The sequence below is a fragment of the Pseudonaja textilis genome, chromosome 4, assembly GCF_049901715.1.
Source record: "Pseudonaja textilis isolate UNSWEBS1 chromosome 4, rPseTex1.2, whole genome shotgun sequence".
NCBI classification, from domain to species: Eukaryota; Metazoa; Chordata; class Lepidosauria; order Squamata; family Elapidae; genus Pseudonaja; species Pseudonaja textilis.
Genome location: NC_141993.1, coordinates 36,380,722 through 36,396,557, shown reverse-complemented (window position 1 = coordinate 36,396,557; position 15,836 = coordinate 36,380,722). Strand labels below are relative to the sequence as shown.

The following is a 15,836-nucleotide window of genomic DNA, read 5'->3' as shown; positions in this document are numbered from 1 at the left end:
CCTGCTGAATACCACTTCTGATTGACGTGCTTTCAAACTGCTAGGTTGGCAGGAACTGGATCAAGTACAAGAGCACACTGTCCCACACAGCGCTTGGGTCTTGAACCCAGGTTGTCACAAGCTCAGTATTTTTAATTGCTGTGCCATCTATTTTGGTAAATATGGTGCATAAACAGTGACAAATACACCTTCTTGAGTTCCTAAAGGAAAGGTAAAAAATAAATGAATAAATAAGGCTTTAAGTTGAACAAAACCTTTTTGAATGGCCCTGCTAGCTGGATGTGGTGTGAGTTGTAATCTAGCATGTGTGAAACACGAGAAAAAAATAATATTCCATTCCAGAAAACCACTTTTCTGTGCCAAGCTTTGTCATATTTGGTTCTTGGAATACACTGTATTTTCTCCTTTGCCATGATGATTAATAGTCTGGGAAGTTAAACAATATATCTTAAGAATCTATATTCTTTTACTAGCAGCATTTTTAGCATACAACTAACAGCTGGTTTTATAAGAAACTTTATTACACAGCCTGAACTTGCCTGTGAATTTGAGTTCCAAATATTTCTGACTGATGTTCTAGGACTCCCACAGAAAATAGCACCCCCAGAATATTCTTTCTATTGTGTGTGGGGGGAATAGACACCATGAATCTAAAAAATGTACAATTCACTTCCTTTGAGCCCCAGATCAACTCATTGCTATTAGTGCCAAATGAGAGATGAGTAATTAACTTGATAATTTGTTATCTAAGTTGACCTTTTTGCCAATAACTTTATCTGCTAATAAAAGTATTTTTTGAAAACTTAAAAGGCTGCCATTCTAAGGCATTAGTGGCTCAGAGAGGAGTCAATTCAAAGCTTAGAAAATTCCATTCCAAAAAGGAGTGCAGGATTAACACTAGACTTCCAACAAATCTTGCTAGAGTGTAGCTTCTCACTGTTTGGGCCAATTTAAATATTATGATTGTCTTGACTGAATTTTATGCAAAACATAGTATCAAAGACTACACACTTGTATTAAGTTTGACAGTCCTGGAACCCCCAAGACCTGGAGGTTTTGACTATTAAATTAAATTTGATGTATATTTTTCTGCAGAGATAGTTAGCTAACCTAGCTCTTTGATACTGCTTCTCTTCCAATGCAAAAAAGTTTTATTTAAATAAAATGGGGGTAAGAAACTATATCTAGAAAGCGGCTGAAGTTCCCTAATTCAATGGGAAAGTCCTGTGAAAATCAAAATCACACTGTTTTGTATTACATAAAATAGTCCTATGCCTTCAGGTTTATCTAACTAAAATAGCAGCAATTTAGTGTTTGTACATTACACTGAGCAAAACCCAACAAACCACATCATACATTGCAACATACTATAAAAGCCCTGTCACTATATCCTTTATCTAAAAATGATCCAGAGAATTATATCGTAATGGTTTCAAACTTGAGCAAGACATTATAATGATCCATATGTTATAATACAAAAAGTTTATCTCACTTTTTCTGTGAGACATGAAGGAAAGAAAATGAAACCTCCATGGTAAGCATGTTCCTTTTACATCTTTCCCTTCGCCTGTGCCATTCATAGGAAAATAAAATGGCTGGGGTTAAGTACTTGCACAGGATCTCTCTTTTCAAGTGATGCTTGGCAGGAAGAGAAACATGCTCTATTACTGTTGTGGTTCTGTTGGCTTTGATCATCTTAAGGTAGCAGGATAAACATTACTTGCACTACAATCCACAAAATTGTACAACAAACGTCTTAGGAACTGAGTAAATACAGATAGTCCTTGGCTTGCAATGGTTCATGTAGCAACTGTTTGAAGTTACAGTGACCGGGGGGGGGGGGGAGTGCTTTATAAGTAATCCTTGCTCTTATAACCATGGCAACGTGATTAAATTTTGGGCACTTGACAACCAGCATGTATTTATGAAGATTTTGGTGTCCTGGGGGGTCACGTGACCTCCGTTTGTGACCTTCCCAGCTAGGTCCAACAAGCAAACTGAATGGCGGAAGCAAATTTGCTTTAACAACTGCATGATTCCCTTAACAATTGCAGTGATTTACTTAAAAATGGCAAAACAAAGTTGTAGAATCGGACAAGACTCACTTAACGATTGCCTTGTTTAATAACACAAATTACAGTGCCAATAGTGTTCATAGGTTGAGAGCTATCTATATGCCATCCTTCTTTACATCAGAAAATAAATTGCATCTGCTTTTTTCCTTATGAAAATGCTGTTAATTATCTGATTTCAGACACACTGTTACTACCATGGAAATATTGAAGGAGTTTCAGATTCTCTGCTTGCCCTCAGTACCTGTGATGGCCTTAGGTATAATCCTTCTTTTCCTTTTGTCGGTACTTGCAAATGGATAGTTTTGAATACAACAGAGGAAATTTGAAATCACCCCTGTTGTTGAGATTCCCACAAATATAAGTTGTTTTCAAGAGTTTTTCTGAGCCATTTCTGACTCAGCTGGGATATAGTTGAACCTACTGTGTTGTTTTGTGTCTTGTCTCATCCAGTCTTTGCTTCTGAGTTTTCAGTCAAATAAGGAGAACTTATTTTAATTCCTCTAGTAGTACCCAAAATAAAATGTTTTGCCTGTCTTCATTCTTTCTTTAACACTGGAATGCAAAATGAGATAACCAAATAACTAAGATCCCCACTCTCCTCTATTCTTTTTATTCTTTTATTTAATCATAGAATAAAAGGGTTGGAAAAGCTCAGGATTGTCCCATTCCACAACCATAGCAGATACAACATCTTCATTTTGCTATCATAGACTGTTTTAGAATAAGGAATTGTTATGATAGTGCAGGGGTGTCAAACTCAAGGCCTGCGGGCTGGATCCAGCCCTTGAGGCTGCCCTGGAAACAGTGAAGGACTGGCCTGTGGTGCCTCTGCCAGAAAAAACAGCTTGGGAGGAGTACCAGCAGCCCTCACAAGCTCCATTTTCACTGGCAGAGGGTTGCAGGAGGCTGTCACAGCCAGAAATGGAACTCAGGAGCCCGCTTTTGCTGACAGAGCACACAGGCCACCATAGGTGCCCCTGACACAAGTGACATCGAGCAGGCCATGCCTTCCCTGGACGTGCCCCTCTCAGCCTCTCCAAGGTCAAGCACAACCCTGATGCAGCCCTCATTGAAATCTAGTCTGATGCTGCTGTTATAGTGAATCATAGCCAGTGGTGAGATTCCATTTTTTTTTACTACTGGTTCTGTGGGTGTGGTTTGGTGGGCGTGGCAGGGGAAGGATACTGTAAAATCTCCAGTCAGAGGTGGTAATCACCCAGGAGTGGGATTCTACCAGTTCGCACCTATTCGCTAGAACTGGTTGTTAACATTCTAAACAGTTCGGAGAACCGGTTGTTAGAAGAAATTACTGGCCTAATCCTGTAAGGAAGGCAGGAAGGAAACATTTTGGTGTTGTTTACAGAAACTGCCTCTCCGTTAACCCTTATTACATTCTTGGCAGGACTAGACTTCCTGTCTCAGGAACTTCTCTGGAGTATTTTTCCCTTCCTTTGCTGGTACTTTGCTTGTGTGAAGTGACCATTCAAAGTTACAATGGCACTGAAAAAAGTGACTTATGACCATTTTTCACACTTACGACTGTTGCAACATCCCCACAGTCTTGAGAGCCCGGGCGAGGAGATGAGTACCTCGATGTAAGTGATATTGAGTTGGCCACATCCAGCCAATAACATGACCACCAAGCCATGTCTACCCAGTCACATGACCACCAAGCCATGCCTACCACCTAGGCCACGCCCACAGAACCGGTTGTTAAAAAATGTCAATCCCACCCCTGTAATCACCGGTTCCCTGAACTACTCAAAATTTCGGCTACCAGTTCTTCAGAACTGGTCAGAACCTGCTGAATACCACCTCTGATCGTAGCAGTAGCTTTGAGCAGGCTAGTGATTTTTTTCCCTTCCCAGTATTTCAGTTCAGCAATGGTGAAAATAATCATGGATCATCTTCATGTTACTTTTGAAAGTTTGAAGGGTCCAAATGTGTTAGGATTGTAATTCTTAAGATTCTCTGGTTTTAGCTATACTGACAGAGTTCTAGCAAGGACGACAAGGACAAATTAAAAAAGGCTGATAAGAGAGAGAGTGTGTTGCTGTTGGTGTAGATTAAAAGTATGGTTTACATCTATTGCCTTCCAGTATTTTCTGAAGAATAACTCCCAGTAGTCACAGCCAATAAGGCCAATGATGAAGGAGAACGAGAGAGTGTATTGCAGAAAGATTTGGAGAGTGAGATGTTCCTGTGCCCAGTTTACATTATTGGAATTTTGGAAAGTTATTTGGTCTTTCAAAATGTGTATACTTCTAGACATTTGTGCCAGAACTGAATCTGACATTTATTCACCCTATACCGGTATTCCTCATCGTACAACAGTTCACTTAGTGACCAGTTGAAGTTACTACCATACTGTAAAAGTGACTTATGACCATTTTTCCTGCTTATAATCATTGCAATATCCTCATGGTCATGTGATTTACATTCAGATGTTTGACAACTGATTCATATTTATGACCGTTGCAGTATCCTGGGATCATGTGACAAGCTAGATTCACTTAACAACCATGTTACTAGTTTAACAACTGCAGTGATTCACTTAACAAATGTGGCAAGAAAAGTTGTGAAATGGGACAAAACTCATTTAACAAATTTCTCACAGCAACATAAATTCTGAGCTCAATTGTTGTAAATCAAGGACTAAAGACATGTCATTATATTTCCTTATTGAGAAGCTAGTACATTTGTACTGTCATATTGCTACGTATTACATTGTGGTACTTATTTAGGGTTATTTTTGTTTACATAGCTGGCCTTCGATTAAATAACTTTTCTTGTCCTTTTTAGGGGAATCCTCTATATTGGTGACAAGCAATATGGCATGGAGCCAGTAAAGGGATCAAATAAATTTGAACACTTTTTCTATGTATTAGATAAATCTCATGAATCTTTTTCCTGTGGTGTACAAACTGATGACCAGTATCATGAATATATTTTAAAATATACTAATATATCACATTATCCTTTCAGTAAGGATACACTTCGAAGGGTGAATATATTTTTATCTTATTTTTCAAATATTGCATGCTTTAATCTGTGTATTCTAGATTTTAGCCACAGCTCTTTTAGTTTTAATAAATTATTTACTTCACACCAAGGAAATTTTTCCTCGTGTTATTTCTTTCTGAAATTAAATAATGCTTGGAATGTGGGTGGGGAACAAAGATAAAATAATAATTTAAAATTCTGTATCTTGAGTTGCTACACCTGAAGTCAAATTCAGGTAATTTCACTGAAAAAAAGTTGAAAATGTACTGCTTCCTCACAGTTTGATTCCAAATCCAGTTTGAATTGAAATACTAGAAGCAAACAAGGAAGTTTGACTTGACTTCATTTTGAAAGTAATTGTTTGACCTGCCTAAATGAGATTATTTTCAAACAACAGTAGTTCACATAATGAATTGGCTTCAAATGCCTGGTGTTAACTTTTACTTAATTTTTGAACTAATTCCAAATAAAACAGCTATGTAATGGGGATCTGTTTTCAATTTTACAGAAAAGAAGAACTGTGTTGCCAGAGAAACGATACATCGAACTCTATATGGTTGTTGATAACAACAGGGTAATTTCTCTCAAATATCTTTAGCTTCCTAGTATTATATCTGGAATTTCTCTGTCGCTCCATTGCTGATATGAACACAGTAGTAAGTTTTTATTTCTGCCAGGACAAAAGGTTCAGTTTCTCCCTAAGCAAAAGATAAATAGATGACTAATCACTTTAATTTAATGATATTTAAGTTGTGTTAAGTTGATTGGTCCATATGAAGGTACATATTACCTAATTTTAGATTTTGGATATTTTTGGTGGGCCAACATTGCTATGGGATTTTTTTTAAATTTCCTAATTGCGTTTCCTGATTCTTCTTTCTTTAATTGTTTTAGTATTTATTCAAAAGAACTATTGAAGCTGTACAGAAAGAAACAGTTGAATTGATTAATTATGTAGATGGGGTAAGTCAGAATATTTTGTTATTCATTTTTTAGGTCATCTTTTTATAAGAGAAAATGAAAAAGGACAATAATATAATTTCTATAATTGAAGCTGGTCACAACATCGATTTAAAAAAAAACCAAGCCCAAGATACAGAAGTTAGTTTAACCTTCTGCGGAATGTATAAAATTACATTCTATTTATGTTACATAATTTAGTTTATAGTTAGGCTTTGTTTGCTGTTGATTTCCATATATATATATATGTATGTATGTATGTATATGTATATATATTCGTAGATTTTCACGGGTACAGGTATGTAGGTCTAGGTGTGTTCGGGTCTTTCGGGTCTTTTCCCATGTAAGATTAAGAGTATCTTGGTGATGTTTCAGCGAGGTCCCACTTGCCATCCTCAGGCTGGTGCTTTCGGCTTCGTGCCAGTGCAAGCAGTGTGTGATTGGAGCTGCCGTCTCTATAAATACTGGTGGTGGGAGCTGGTGTGCTGGGCTGGTTGGCTGCGCTGTTGCCTCTTGATTGGTTGATGGAGTTGATGTTGTTATAATGGACTGTGTGATGGCCTTGTGAGTTTTGTTGTGGAGATATCCTGGATCTTGTGCTGTAATCTCCTGGGTCGTTTGTTTTGTAGTGATCTTTTTTCCATTAGCCTCTTGTGTTTTAACAGCTTGGGTAATGGGTTGTGTGATGGGCTTGCAGATTCTTTTGTTGTGGTATCCTGGGTCCTGCGTTGTAATCTCCTGGGTCGTTTGTGTTTTGATCTCTTTTCCATTAGTCTCCTGTGTTGTAATGGCTTGGGTAATGGGTTGTGTGATGACCTTGTGAGATTTATTGCTGTGGTATCCTTGGTCTTGTGCTGTAATATCCTGGGTCATTTGCTGTGTTGCAACTTCTTGAGTTCTTGTGGTGTAATTTCCTGAGTTTTCTGATGTGATATCCTGAGTGGGCGGCCGTGATGTAGCATTCTGGGTTTTAGTCTGGCTTCGAGTTTGGGGTCTGAGTCTGTGTTCTTGGCGTGTGTCAGCTTGTTTGGTTTTGGGGTCGGGGTGTGTGACAGCTGGCGAAGCAGCCGTGGTCTAGTTTCTGGATCGTGGTTGTCCTTCATTTATAGGATGGGCTTGGGCCTGGGTCTGATGAGGGGAATTGGCCTACCAGACATCTGGAAGCTAGCCCTTACCAACAAATGAGTCCCAGCCACGAAAACCAACACCAGACCCGAAACAACATGGGACACCACCGCCAATCCCCCTCATTAAAACATAAGAGGCTAATGGAAAAAAGATCACTACAAAACAGACCCAGGAGATTACAGCACAAGATCCAGGATATCTCCACAACAAAACTCACAAGGCCATCACACAGTCCATTATACCAACATCAACTCCATCAACCAATCAAGAGGCAACAGCGCAGCCAACCAGCCCAGCACACCAGCCCACACCACTAGTATTTACAGAGAGACGGCAGCTCCAATCACACACTGCTTGCACTGGAACGAAGCCAAAAGCACCAGCCTGAGGGATGGCAAGTGGGACCTCGCCAAACCATCACCAGGATACTCTTAATCACATATAAATACCCGCGAAAACTTAAGAAAACATGCATACTTACATTATACACACACATATATATATATATGTACACATATACACATATACACATATACACAGACACACGTGTGTGTGTGTGTGTGTGTGTGTGTGTGTGTGTGTGTATGGAAATCAACAGCATGTATGTGTATATATATATATATATATATATATATATATATACACATACATACATACATACACACATACACACACACACACACACACACACACACACCAGACAAAAGCAAATATATTTGTAAGAATGAGATTGTGCTCTATTAAAGGAATCTACATATATATAAATTGTGGCCTTGTTATTCTTTAGAACAGAACTTAAAACTTACTGCTGTCTTTAGAATTTTAATATTTATATTTAATACTTGTAGAATTTTAAATTGTGTTTATGTAAAAATTATATGTCAAATATATGTAATTAAGTGTTAAGAGTTGTTGCAGTAGGCAAGTATTTTTTTTCATTATCATTTCATCTTACTAACAAGGGGAACAAGTTTAAGAGTAAATTGCAATAGCACTTAGACTTATATACTGCTTTACAGTGCTCTCTAAGTGGTTTACAGAGTCAGCATATTGCCCCCAACAATGTGAATCCTCATTTTACTCACCTCAGAAGGATGGAAGGCTGAGTCAACCTTGAGCCTGGTGGCATTTGAACTGCCAAATTGCAGGCAGCCAATAGTCAGCAGAAGTAGCCTGCAGTACTGCATTCTAACCACTGTGCCACTAAGGCTCAAATGATTTTATATTTCCTGAACTGATTAGGATTTACAACCTAAATCTTTTCTAGTCTGTGTGACTGCCATTTTCCCTGGTATTAGAAAAACACTGCATGTTAAACAATGTAATTATTTGGACAATTAGGGAAATAGTGATTATACTTTTTAATATATGGAGAGTAGCAGCTTATCAAGAGAAGTTTACCTCAACAGCCTATAAAATGTCACCTTCCTTGCATAATTGGATAATGATGGATACATGGGACCTTTTCTGTAAGTATTACTATCCCATTCCAGAGATCAGAACTTGCTATCTTTATTCAATCCTTTTTCTTGAAGTCATACAAATCTTATACAAATCAGTCTGCTGTAGGAAAAATTTTCTAGCTTGCCTTACATGATTGCACAAAGATTCCTCATGCTATGAACCTTACCCCTTTATCTCAAATAGTTTGGGAGAAGATAACTAGTAAACTTTAGGAGACAGGAACTTTTGGATTAAAATGTTTGTTTATTGCATTAGTTGTTTTGCTTGTCCTTGAAATGAATATAGCTGTTCAACTCATAAACAGCATAATTGATACTAAGAGTAATAATTTTGGAGAAGTGTTTGTATGCGTTAGCAGGAATTACCTACAACAAAGCCTCAGTGGGGGCATATTTGTGCATGTTGTGGAATCTGTTCAAACAAACTCAATATTCTTAAGTAACCAGGTTTGCAAATCACAACCTTGGAACTTGTAAACCATGCCTTTTTGTGGTGTATTATGTCAATTATAGTTTGCTTTTTAACTCATAGGTAAAGTGGACTATGAGTTCAACATGTAAACATAGTGTGTTGATTCACATTTATTGGCTAACTATAAATACTTATTTGCATGGCATATTGCAAAGAGGGTTTGCAGAGATGGAACAGTTTGGAAGAAATTATCTAAATTTACTGAAACCTACATAATGGCAATCAATTGTATATTTACAGATGTTCAGACCCTTAAACATACAAGTTGTCCTAATTGGATTGGAAATATGGACAAGTGGAAACCAGATAGAGGTGGGTGGTGATTCAGCTGGAGATGTGTTGAACAAATTTGTGGCTTGGAGGAAAACAAATCTTATTACGAGATCAAGAAATGATATTGCTCATCTGATCATGTAAGGATTTTTCTTTATATTATATATACAGATATATTGGAATGTTGAGAACAGTGAAAATTCTACAGTTGTAATATTCTAGTAATTTTAGGAGTTTATATCCCAGTATCATTTAGTGAAGGATTTTTGTGGATATGGTTGTGGATGTTTGTGGGGATTGGCAAGGATTTAAAAATATTTTTTTGCTGCTAATTGCCTAAGAAAATATATTTTTCTTAGAACATAAATCAAAATATGTTTCAACTTTATTTTTAAATTTTTGAACATAGTATATTTTACACCATTATAGTATATTATAAATAAAGGACAAAGAAGTTTAAAATTCTCATGCAACAGATTAATTAAATTATCATTAACATGGCATAGAATTAATCTGACATGGGGAAAGATACAATATGGGTAATTATACTGCATCTATCTGCTATTAACATAAAAGACAAGATATTCAGTCTGCCAAAGACATTATATCTTAAAATCAAATGAAATTAAAATAATGGGCCAAGGGTCCAACATATCTCACATCCAATTAAATAACTTTTTTTCAGGATGTTTAAATACTATAGCAGGGGTGTCAATCTCAATTTCATTGAGGGCCGCATCAAGGCTGTGGTTGACCTTGAAGGGGCATGGCCAGTTTGATGCCCCTCATTGGGTTGTGGCCAGCTTGATTCCATTCCCCAAACTACTGGCATGTTTCTTCTTTCTACCATGCACTGGGTAGATATAGGGCCAAAGCCATGTTGGCCTGATGTTTCCTCTTCACATTGGGTAGATGGGCCAAAGCAACGCAAGTAGATGGGGCTGAAGCAATGCAGGTAGTCTGGGTTGAAGTAATGTGGGTAGACTAGATCGAAGTGACATAGGCCGCCCCCTTACATTTTCTAGGATTGGCCCCGCAGCCGGATCTGACTGCATCATGGCCTGGATCCGGCCCATGGTCTTGAGTTTGACACCCTTGTACTATAGCATCTGAAAAGATCTGGGAAGCAATGGATACACTGTGTGTGTGTGTGTGTATGTGTGTGTGTGTGTGTGTGTGTGTGTGTGTGTACCAAAATATCTATAAATAAAGAATATGTGTATATTGTTCAACCTGGAGATGGATCTCAACCCATCTCTCCCGTTAATCTATTCCTGCATTTCAGAGGGAGAAGGCCATTTGGTTCAACAGTTGGAATGGCTTACGTTGGCACAGTCTGTACTGCAGATCACGCAGGGTCTATCACTACGGTAAATATATCCCATTTCAGTTGTAAACTTAGAGTCTTTTATATAGAGAACATTTTCATCTGTTATATTACATTGTGTCAGGATTGTGAACATTCAACATTGAGTTTAGATATATGTGGAAAGCAGAAGCGCTTAGCAGATGCCTATGCTGGTGTTGACTGCAAACCTATTGACAAAGTCATGCTAAACAGCTACAAAGTATAATACCAGCAACCAGGAACGTAGAAAAGTTAGAGCAAAGGCAGTTGTCCTACAGTGAAAGCTTAAAATACTAAGGCTTTTTATGATAAACAAAAGGCTGATAAGAGGCAACATGACTGAGCTTTATAAAATTGTATACAATAGGGAGAAAATTAAAACAGATTTTTTTTAAAAAAAAATTGGTGGTCTAATTAAGAGCAGGAAAAGAGAAAAATTTTCAAAATGTTTGTAACTATGCAATTCATTACCATGAACTGTCATAATTGCTACCTGCTAAGATGTTCTGAAAAGAGAGTCTTAGTGATTCTGTGCCAAAACTGAGCAGGAATGGAATTCTGCAACTAACACCATCTCCTACTTGTGAGCTTCTTCTCATCAGAACTTGGAGTTCATCGTGGAAAATAGAATGACTGATGTCATTTTGATTTAACTTGCCTAGCTCAGCTGTTTTTTTCCTGTTCTTCTATTCTGTTGCTGCTTTTCTTGTTTAAAAAAAGAATTGTTCCCCACCGCTTCCTGTGCTAATAATGCTGATATTTCTGCCAGTTCGGTCAGGAGTCTCCCATAAGTCACGCTACAGTGGTTGCACATGAGTTGGGACATAATCTCGGTATGAATCATGATGATGGAAGATGTTCAAATAACTATATAATGCACAGTTCAGATAAGTAAGCACATTTGCTTAACATTATTTTTATATTTATTTATTTTTATATATATTTTATATAAATAAATTTATTTATATATATATATATATATATATATATATATATATATATATATATATATATATATATATATATATATATATATATATATGCTTTTTAAAAAATTATATTTATGCTGTGTATCAAGTTAACATGCCAAATCTTTCTTGGTGTTTGATCAAGCAGGGGTTACCAACCAGTGGTGCTCGCGCCCTGTGGGGGTGCAAGACCATGGGGTATGAAAAATTAGGTTTAGAAGTTTTAAAATTATAGTGTATATGCATAATTATGTGCATATAATGATTTACTTTTGTAAGGGGTGCGAGATATATCAGAAGTGTTCTAAGAGTGTGGGGTATAGAAAAGTTTGAGAACTCCTGAATTAGAGAGTTTAGGATCAAGCATTGCAGTCTAATGGAGATACAATGTTAGAGCATTTAGCTCAGTGATGTCAGAAACAAACATGTTATAGATACTAGCTTTAATAAAAATATTGGTCATTGCAAACTATTATAATTTCAAGCATTTCAATATTCCTTGAAAATCAAAGACTGATGAGTTATATGCTGAACAGTATTCTGTATTAGTAGGCTATTTTCAGTAATATTTTATTACTATATATTTTCAAACACTGATACTTATGCATTTAAAAGTAGGCACGTATAGTTGATGAGAACACAAAATCTTTGTTCTATGAAACAGCTTTTGAATCTAGAGTCACATTATACACAGGGTGTTTATGTTTTCAGTTATGCTAAATTTAATGAACAGAAACCGATGGAGGCTAAAATTATATGTTTTATCTATTTATATACAGCTTTCCTTTAATGGAAAAGTTGGTTAATTAAATGTAGGTGATCGACACTTAGCTACATTAGTAGAGAAGTGAAGAGGCAAGGAAAAGTCAGGTGTTGACTAGAGGACAAGGAAAAGATACAAGGAATACCTTAAAATAGAAGTGTAATAGGCCTGAACAATGTTTGGAGTAGAATACAGAAATCATTTCATTTAAATAAAAAGGAAAATTAAAAAAACACAGATAATTACCTATCCTAGATCTGATATGGTATAAGGTTAAGGTCTTGGACTATAATTGAAGAGTCTCAGGGTCAAGTCAAAGCATATTCATACAATCCCCTTAATGATTTGATCTGGTTTCTCTCAGTCCAGTATCTTCACAGAGCAGTTGTTGTGGGATAAAACTGGAGAAGGGAAATACGTATGACTGGCGGTCTGCGGTCTGAATGCGTTATGCATAGGCCACGCCCACCCCAGCTCCACGAAAGGGAAAAAAACATCGTGAAATGTCACATGACAGCAACATGATGCCACGAATTTGACACCTATGCTTTAAGCTCTTGGAGTAAAGCTGGAATATTAATCTAACAAAGACTGCAAAAGGAGTGCAGTCCAAAGAGTTCACAGCAATCCAGGCATTTGTCAGGTTGCATGCATGTAGATTAGCATCATAGGTAGTCCTCAACTTATGATCACAATTGAACCCAAAATTTCTGTGGTTAAGCAAGACAGTTGTTAAGTGACTTTTGCCTCATTTTACAACCTTGCCACAATTGTTAAGTTAGTAACTCTCTTATTAATTGAATCTGACTTTCCTTTTGACTTTGTTTGTTGGAAGGTTACAAAAGGTAATCAAATGACTCCAGGAATACTGCAACCGTCATAAATATGAGTCAGTTGCCAAGTATCTGAATTTTGATCACATGAGGATGCTCCAACAGTCGTAACCATGAAAAATGGTCATAAGTCGCTTTTTCAGTGCTGTTGTAACTTTGAACAGTCACCAAACAAACAAATAAGTTGAGGACTACATGTACATGCTAATAATCATTCTGTTTATAAGCTATTTTCATTCCTGAAGAAGGTAAAGACTTTGACAAGGACTTTAAGCATCCAAAATACTTGTCAAATCCCATGGACCCCAGCCAGTTGCATCGATCAAAAGAAAACAAAACAATTTCAGCACTCCCTAAACTTTTCTTGAATGGTTCAAGAGGAAACAATGAGCTGTTGTTTCTCTGGAGAATGAATTGGGTAGAAGTGGACAAATTAGGATAGACTTAAGAAACAAATTCCATATGGAACAGTTCACCTAAAAGTCTTGAACTGAGAGAAAGCTTCTGAATGACAGAAAACAATCGTAGTCGGAATCTTTACCCTAGAGATAGATGTCAGAGAACTAATGGATGGAGATTCCCCACCCTTGAAGACTGTTCATGGATGCTGAATTTAGTTTACACATTCGTGGTGCCAAGTCATGTAAAAGAAATGCTGCCAGTGGAAAAAATGAAGTCATAGCTTTCATTGTGATTCATCGATCTGAGACACATTTTGCAAGTTATGAAGCTGGCCTAACATTTTAAAGGAAAATCAAGGGATCATCTGGGTGGAGATAGTTAGGCTTTTCAAAATTGGCTGGGGTGCCGATTTGGAAGTTTTCTTTTTTCAATTATGACAAGCCTATTAAAGGAATTACAGTGCAGTTTTTGTATATTTCCCCATTTCAACAATTGGCCAAGTTTCTGCCTCACAATATCATGTAATTCTCAGAGTCAGAAACAGGCTTATTTTGAGGGGGGTGGGGAACACTGCTTTAATGTTATGATGAAGTATAGTATAATTGTAGAAATGTAACTCATTAAAATGTAGGCGCAAAATGGGAAATTTATTACTCCATACCCTGGAAAAATCGTTCTTTCTAGTGGGTCCAGGAACTTCAGCAGCTGCAGCGCTACTGATTTTGAGCAACTTATCTTGAGAGGTGGAGGAAGCTGTCTCAGAAATTCTCCCAAGCCGAGTGATATATTTACAGAACCCATGTGTGGCAATAACATTGTGGATAGGAATGAAGAATGTGATTGTGGCACTCCAAAAGTAGGTAATTTGTATTTATATTTTAAAATATTGATATGCTAGAATTATACACATACACATACACCAATACTAGTGCAATGCAATGTTCCAGATTCTGTTTTAAAATGCTAAGTGAGGGTTAGGGTTAGGGCTAACCCTACACAGATTTTTCTATAACACCTTAGCACAGCTGTGTCTTTTTCTGGATCCACATGCTCATCCATTTTTAGAAACCAGGAAAAGATACAATTGCTTTAAAGACATGTAGATAGATGTTGCATTTGTGTCCCATCACAGCTTTTTGAAATAGAAAGTGAAGTAATATAACGCGCATTGCTATATTTTGTTCCTCAGTGCTACCTTGATACTGGCCTAATGCAACAGTAGTGCAATTTTTGAAAATAAGAGTACTGTAAATCGATAAAAAGTTTCTGTTCTGTTTAGCTTTGCTGGTGAAGAACATGGAGAATGTCACTGATTTCTGCCCCATGTCCATGATGTTTTCTGTTTTCTATAAAATCATTCCTTAATGATAAATGAAATAAAATTTTGTAGTAATCACATTAGAAAAAGAAAGTTCCTTGCCATCAAGCACCTTTTGTTCAGGTGTTTATAAAACATTGATTTCATCATGTATAAATTGGTGCTTTAAAAAAAATTCAATTAAAAAGCAAAGTACTGCAAACTGTTTCTTAAAACTCTTTTAGTCACATCCCAGTAGTGAGAATATTGATCTTATTGAGTCCAATGGAAGTTTTCATGGACAGTTGACCATGGAATATCCAACCAAGGTCATTTTCTTAACAGGAATGCACCAATCCTTGCTGTGATGCTGCCAGCTGCAAGCTAACAAGTGGATCAGCATGTGCTGAAGGATTGTGCTGTGAAAAGTGCCAGGTAAAATAGATTGTCCTTTGTGTAGATGTGGAGTACATTCCCGTTCTTGCATGTTTTGTATTAAGCCCCATTATGTTCAGTAGGTGTACCCCAACATTTATATATACATAAAATTGCAGAGTTAACATATTCTTCTTAAGGTGTGTTTTAAATTCATTATCATTTGTCAATATTGTATGCATGTGTTTGTGTACACAGTAACATTTTATTACTCTACATGAACATTTAAAAAATTCAGGATGGCATCTGTGATTACACCATCAAAGCCTTAATGCTTTGATGCAAAAAGGATGGGTCTTCTATTGTGTGGCATATCACATATGGGATGACCTTTTAAATAAAACAGATGAAACGGCCACCAAACTTTGATGTTTGTTCATTCAAATTCCTTATACTGTATATATCACCAAGGTCTA

At 36.9% G+C, this 15,836-nt stretch overlaps 1 protein-coding gene across 4 annotated transcripts in view; it reads left to right on the top strand.

Annotated features, from left to right (window-relative positions):
• Positions 1 to 15,836, top strand: part of LOC113439166 (disintegrin and metalloproteinase domain-containing protein 9-like) — a 37,928-nt gene that overhangs the window by 5,787 nt on the left and 16,305 nt on the right. For 2 of the 4 annotated variants that reach the window (XM_026704921.2, XM_087932570.1), the window contains exons 5-13: positions 2,255 to 2,331; positions 4,878 to 5,079; positions 5,587 to 5,652; positions 5,973 to 6,041; positions 9,342 to 9,514; positions 10,660 to 10,744; positions 11,492 to 11,613; positions 14,373 to 14,544; positions 15,331 to 15,420. In XM_026704921.2, the coding sequence (XP_026560706.1) occupies positions 2,255 to 2,331; positions 4,878 to 5,079; positions 5,587 to 5,652; positions 5,973 to 6,041; positions 9,342 to 9,514; positions 10,660 to 10,744; positions 11,492 to 11,613; positions 14,373 to 14,544; positions 15,331 to 15,420 (1,056 nt within the window). The remainder of the gene's footprint in view (positions 1 to 2,254; positions 2,332 to 4,877; positions 5,080 to 5,586; positions 5,653 to 5,972; positions 6,042 to 9,341; positions 9,515 to 10,659; positions 10,745 to 11,491; positions 11,614 to 14,372; positions 14,545 to 15,330; positions 15,421 to 15,836) is intronic. The other 2 variants (XM_087932571.1, XM_087932572.1) reach the window with 2 other exon arrangements.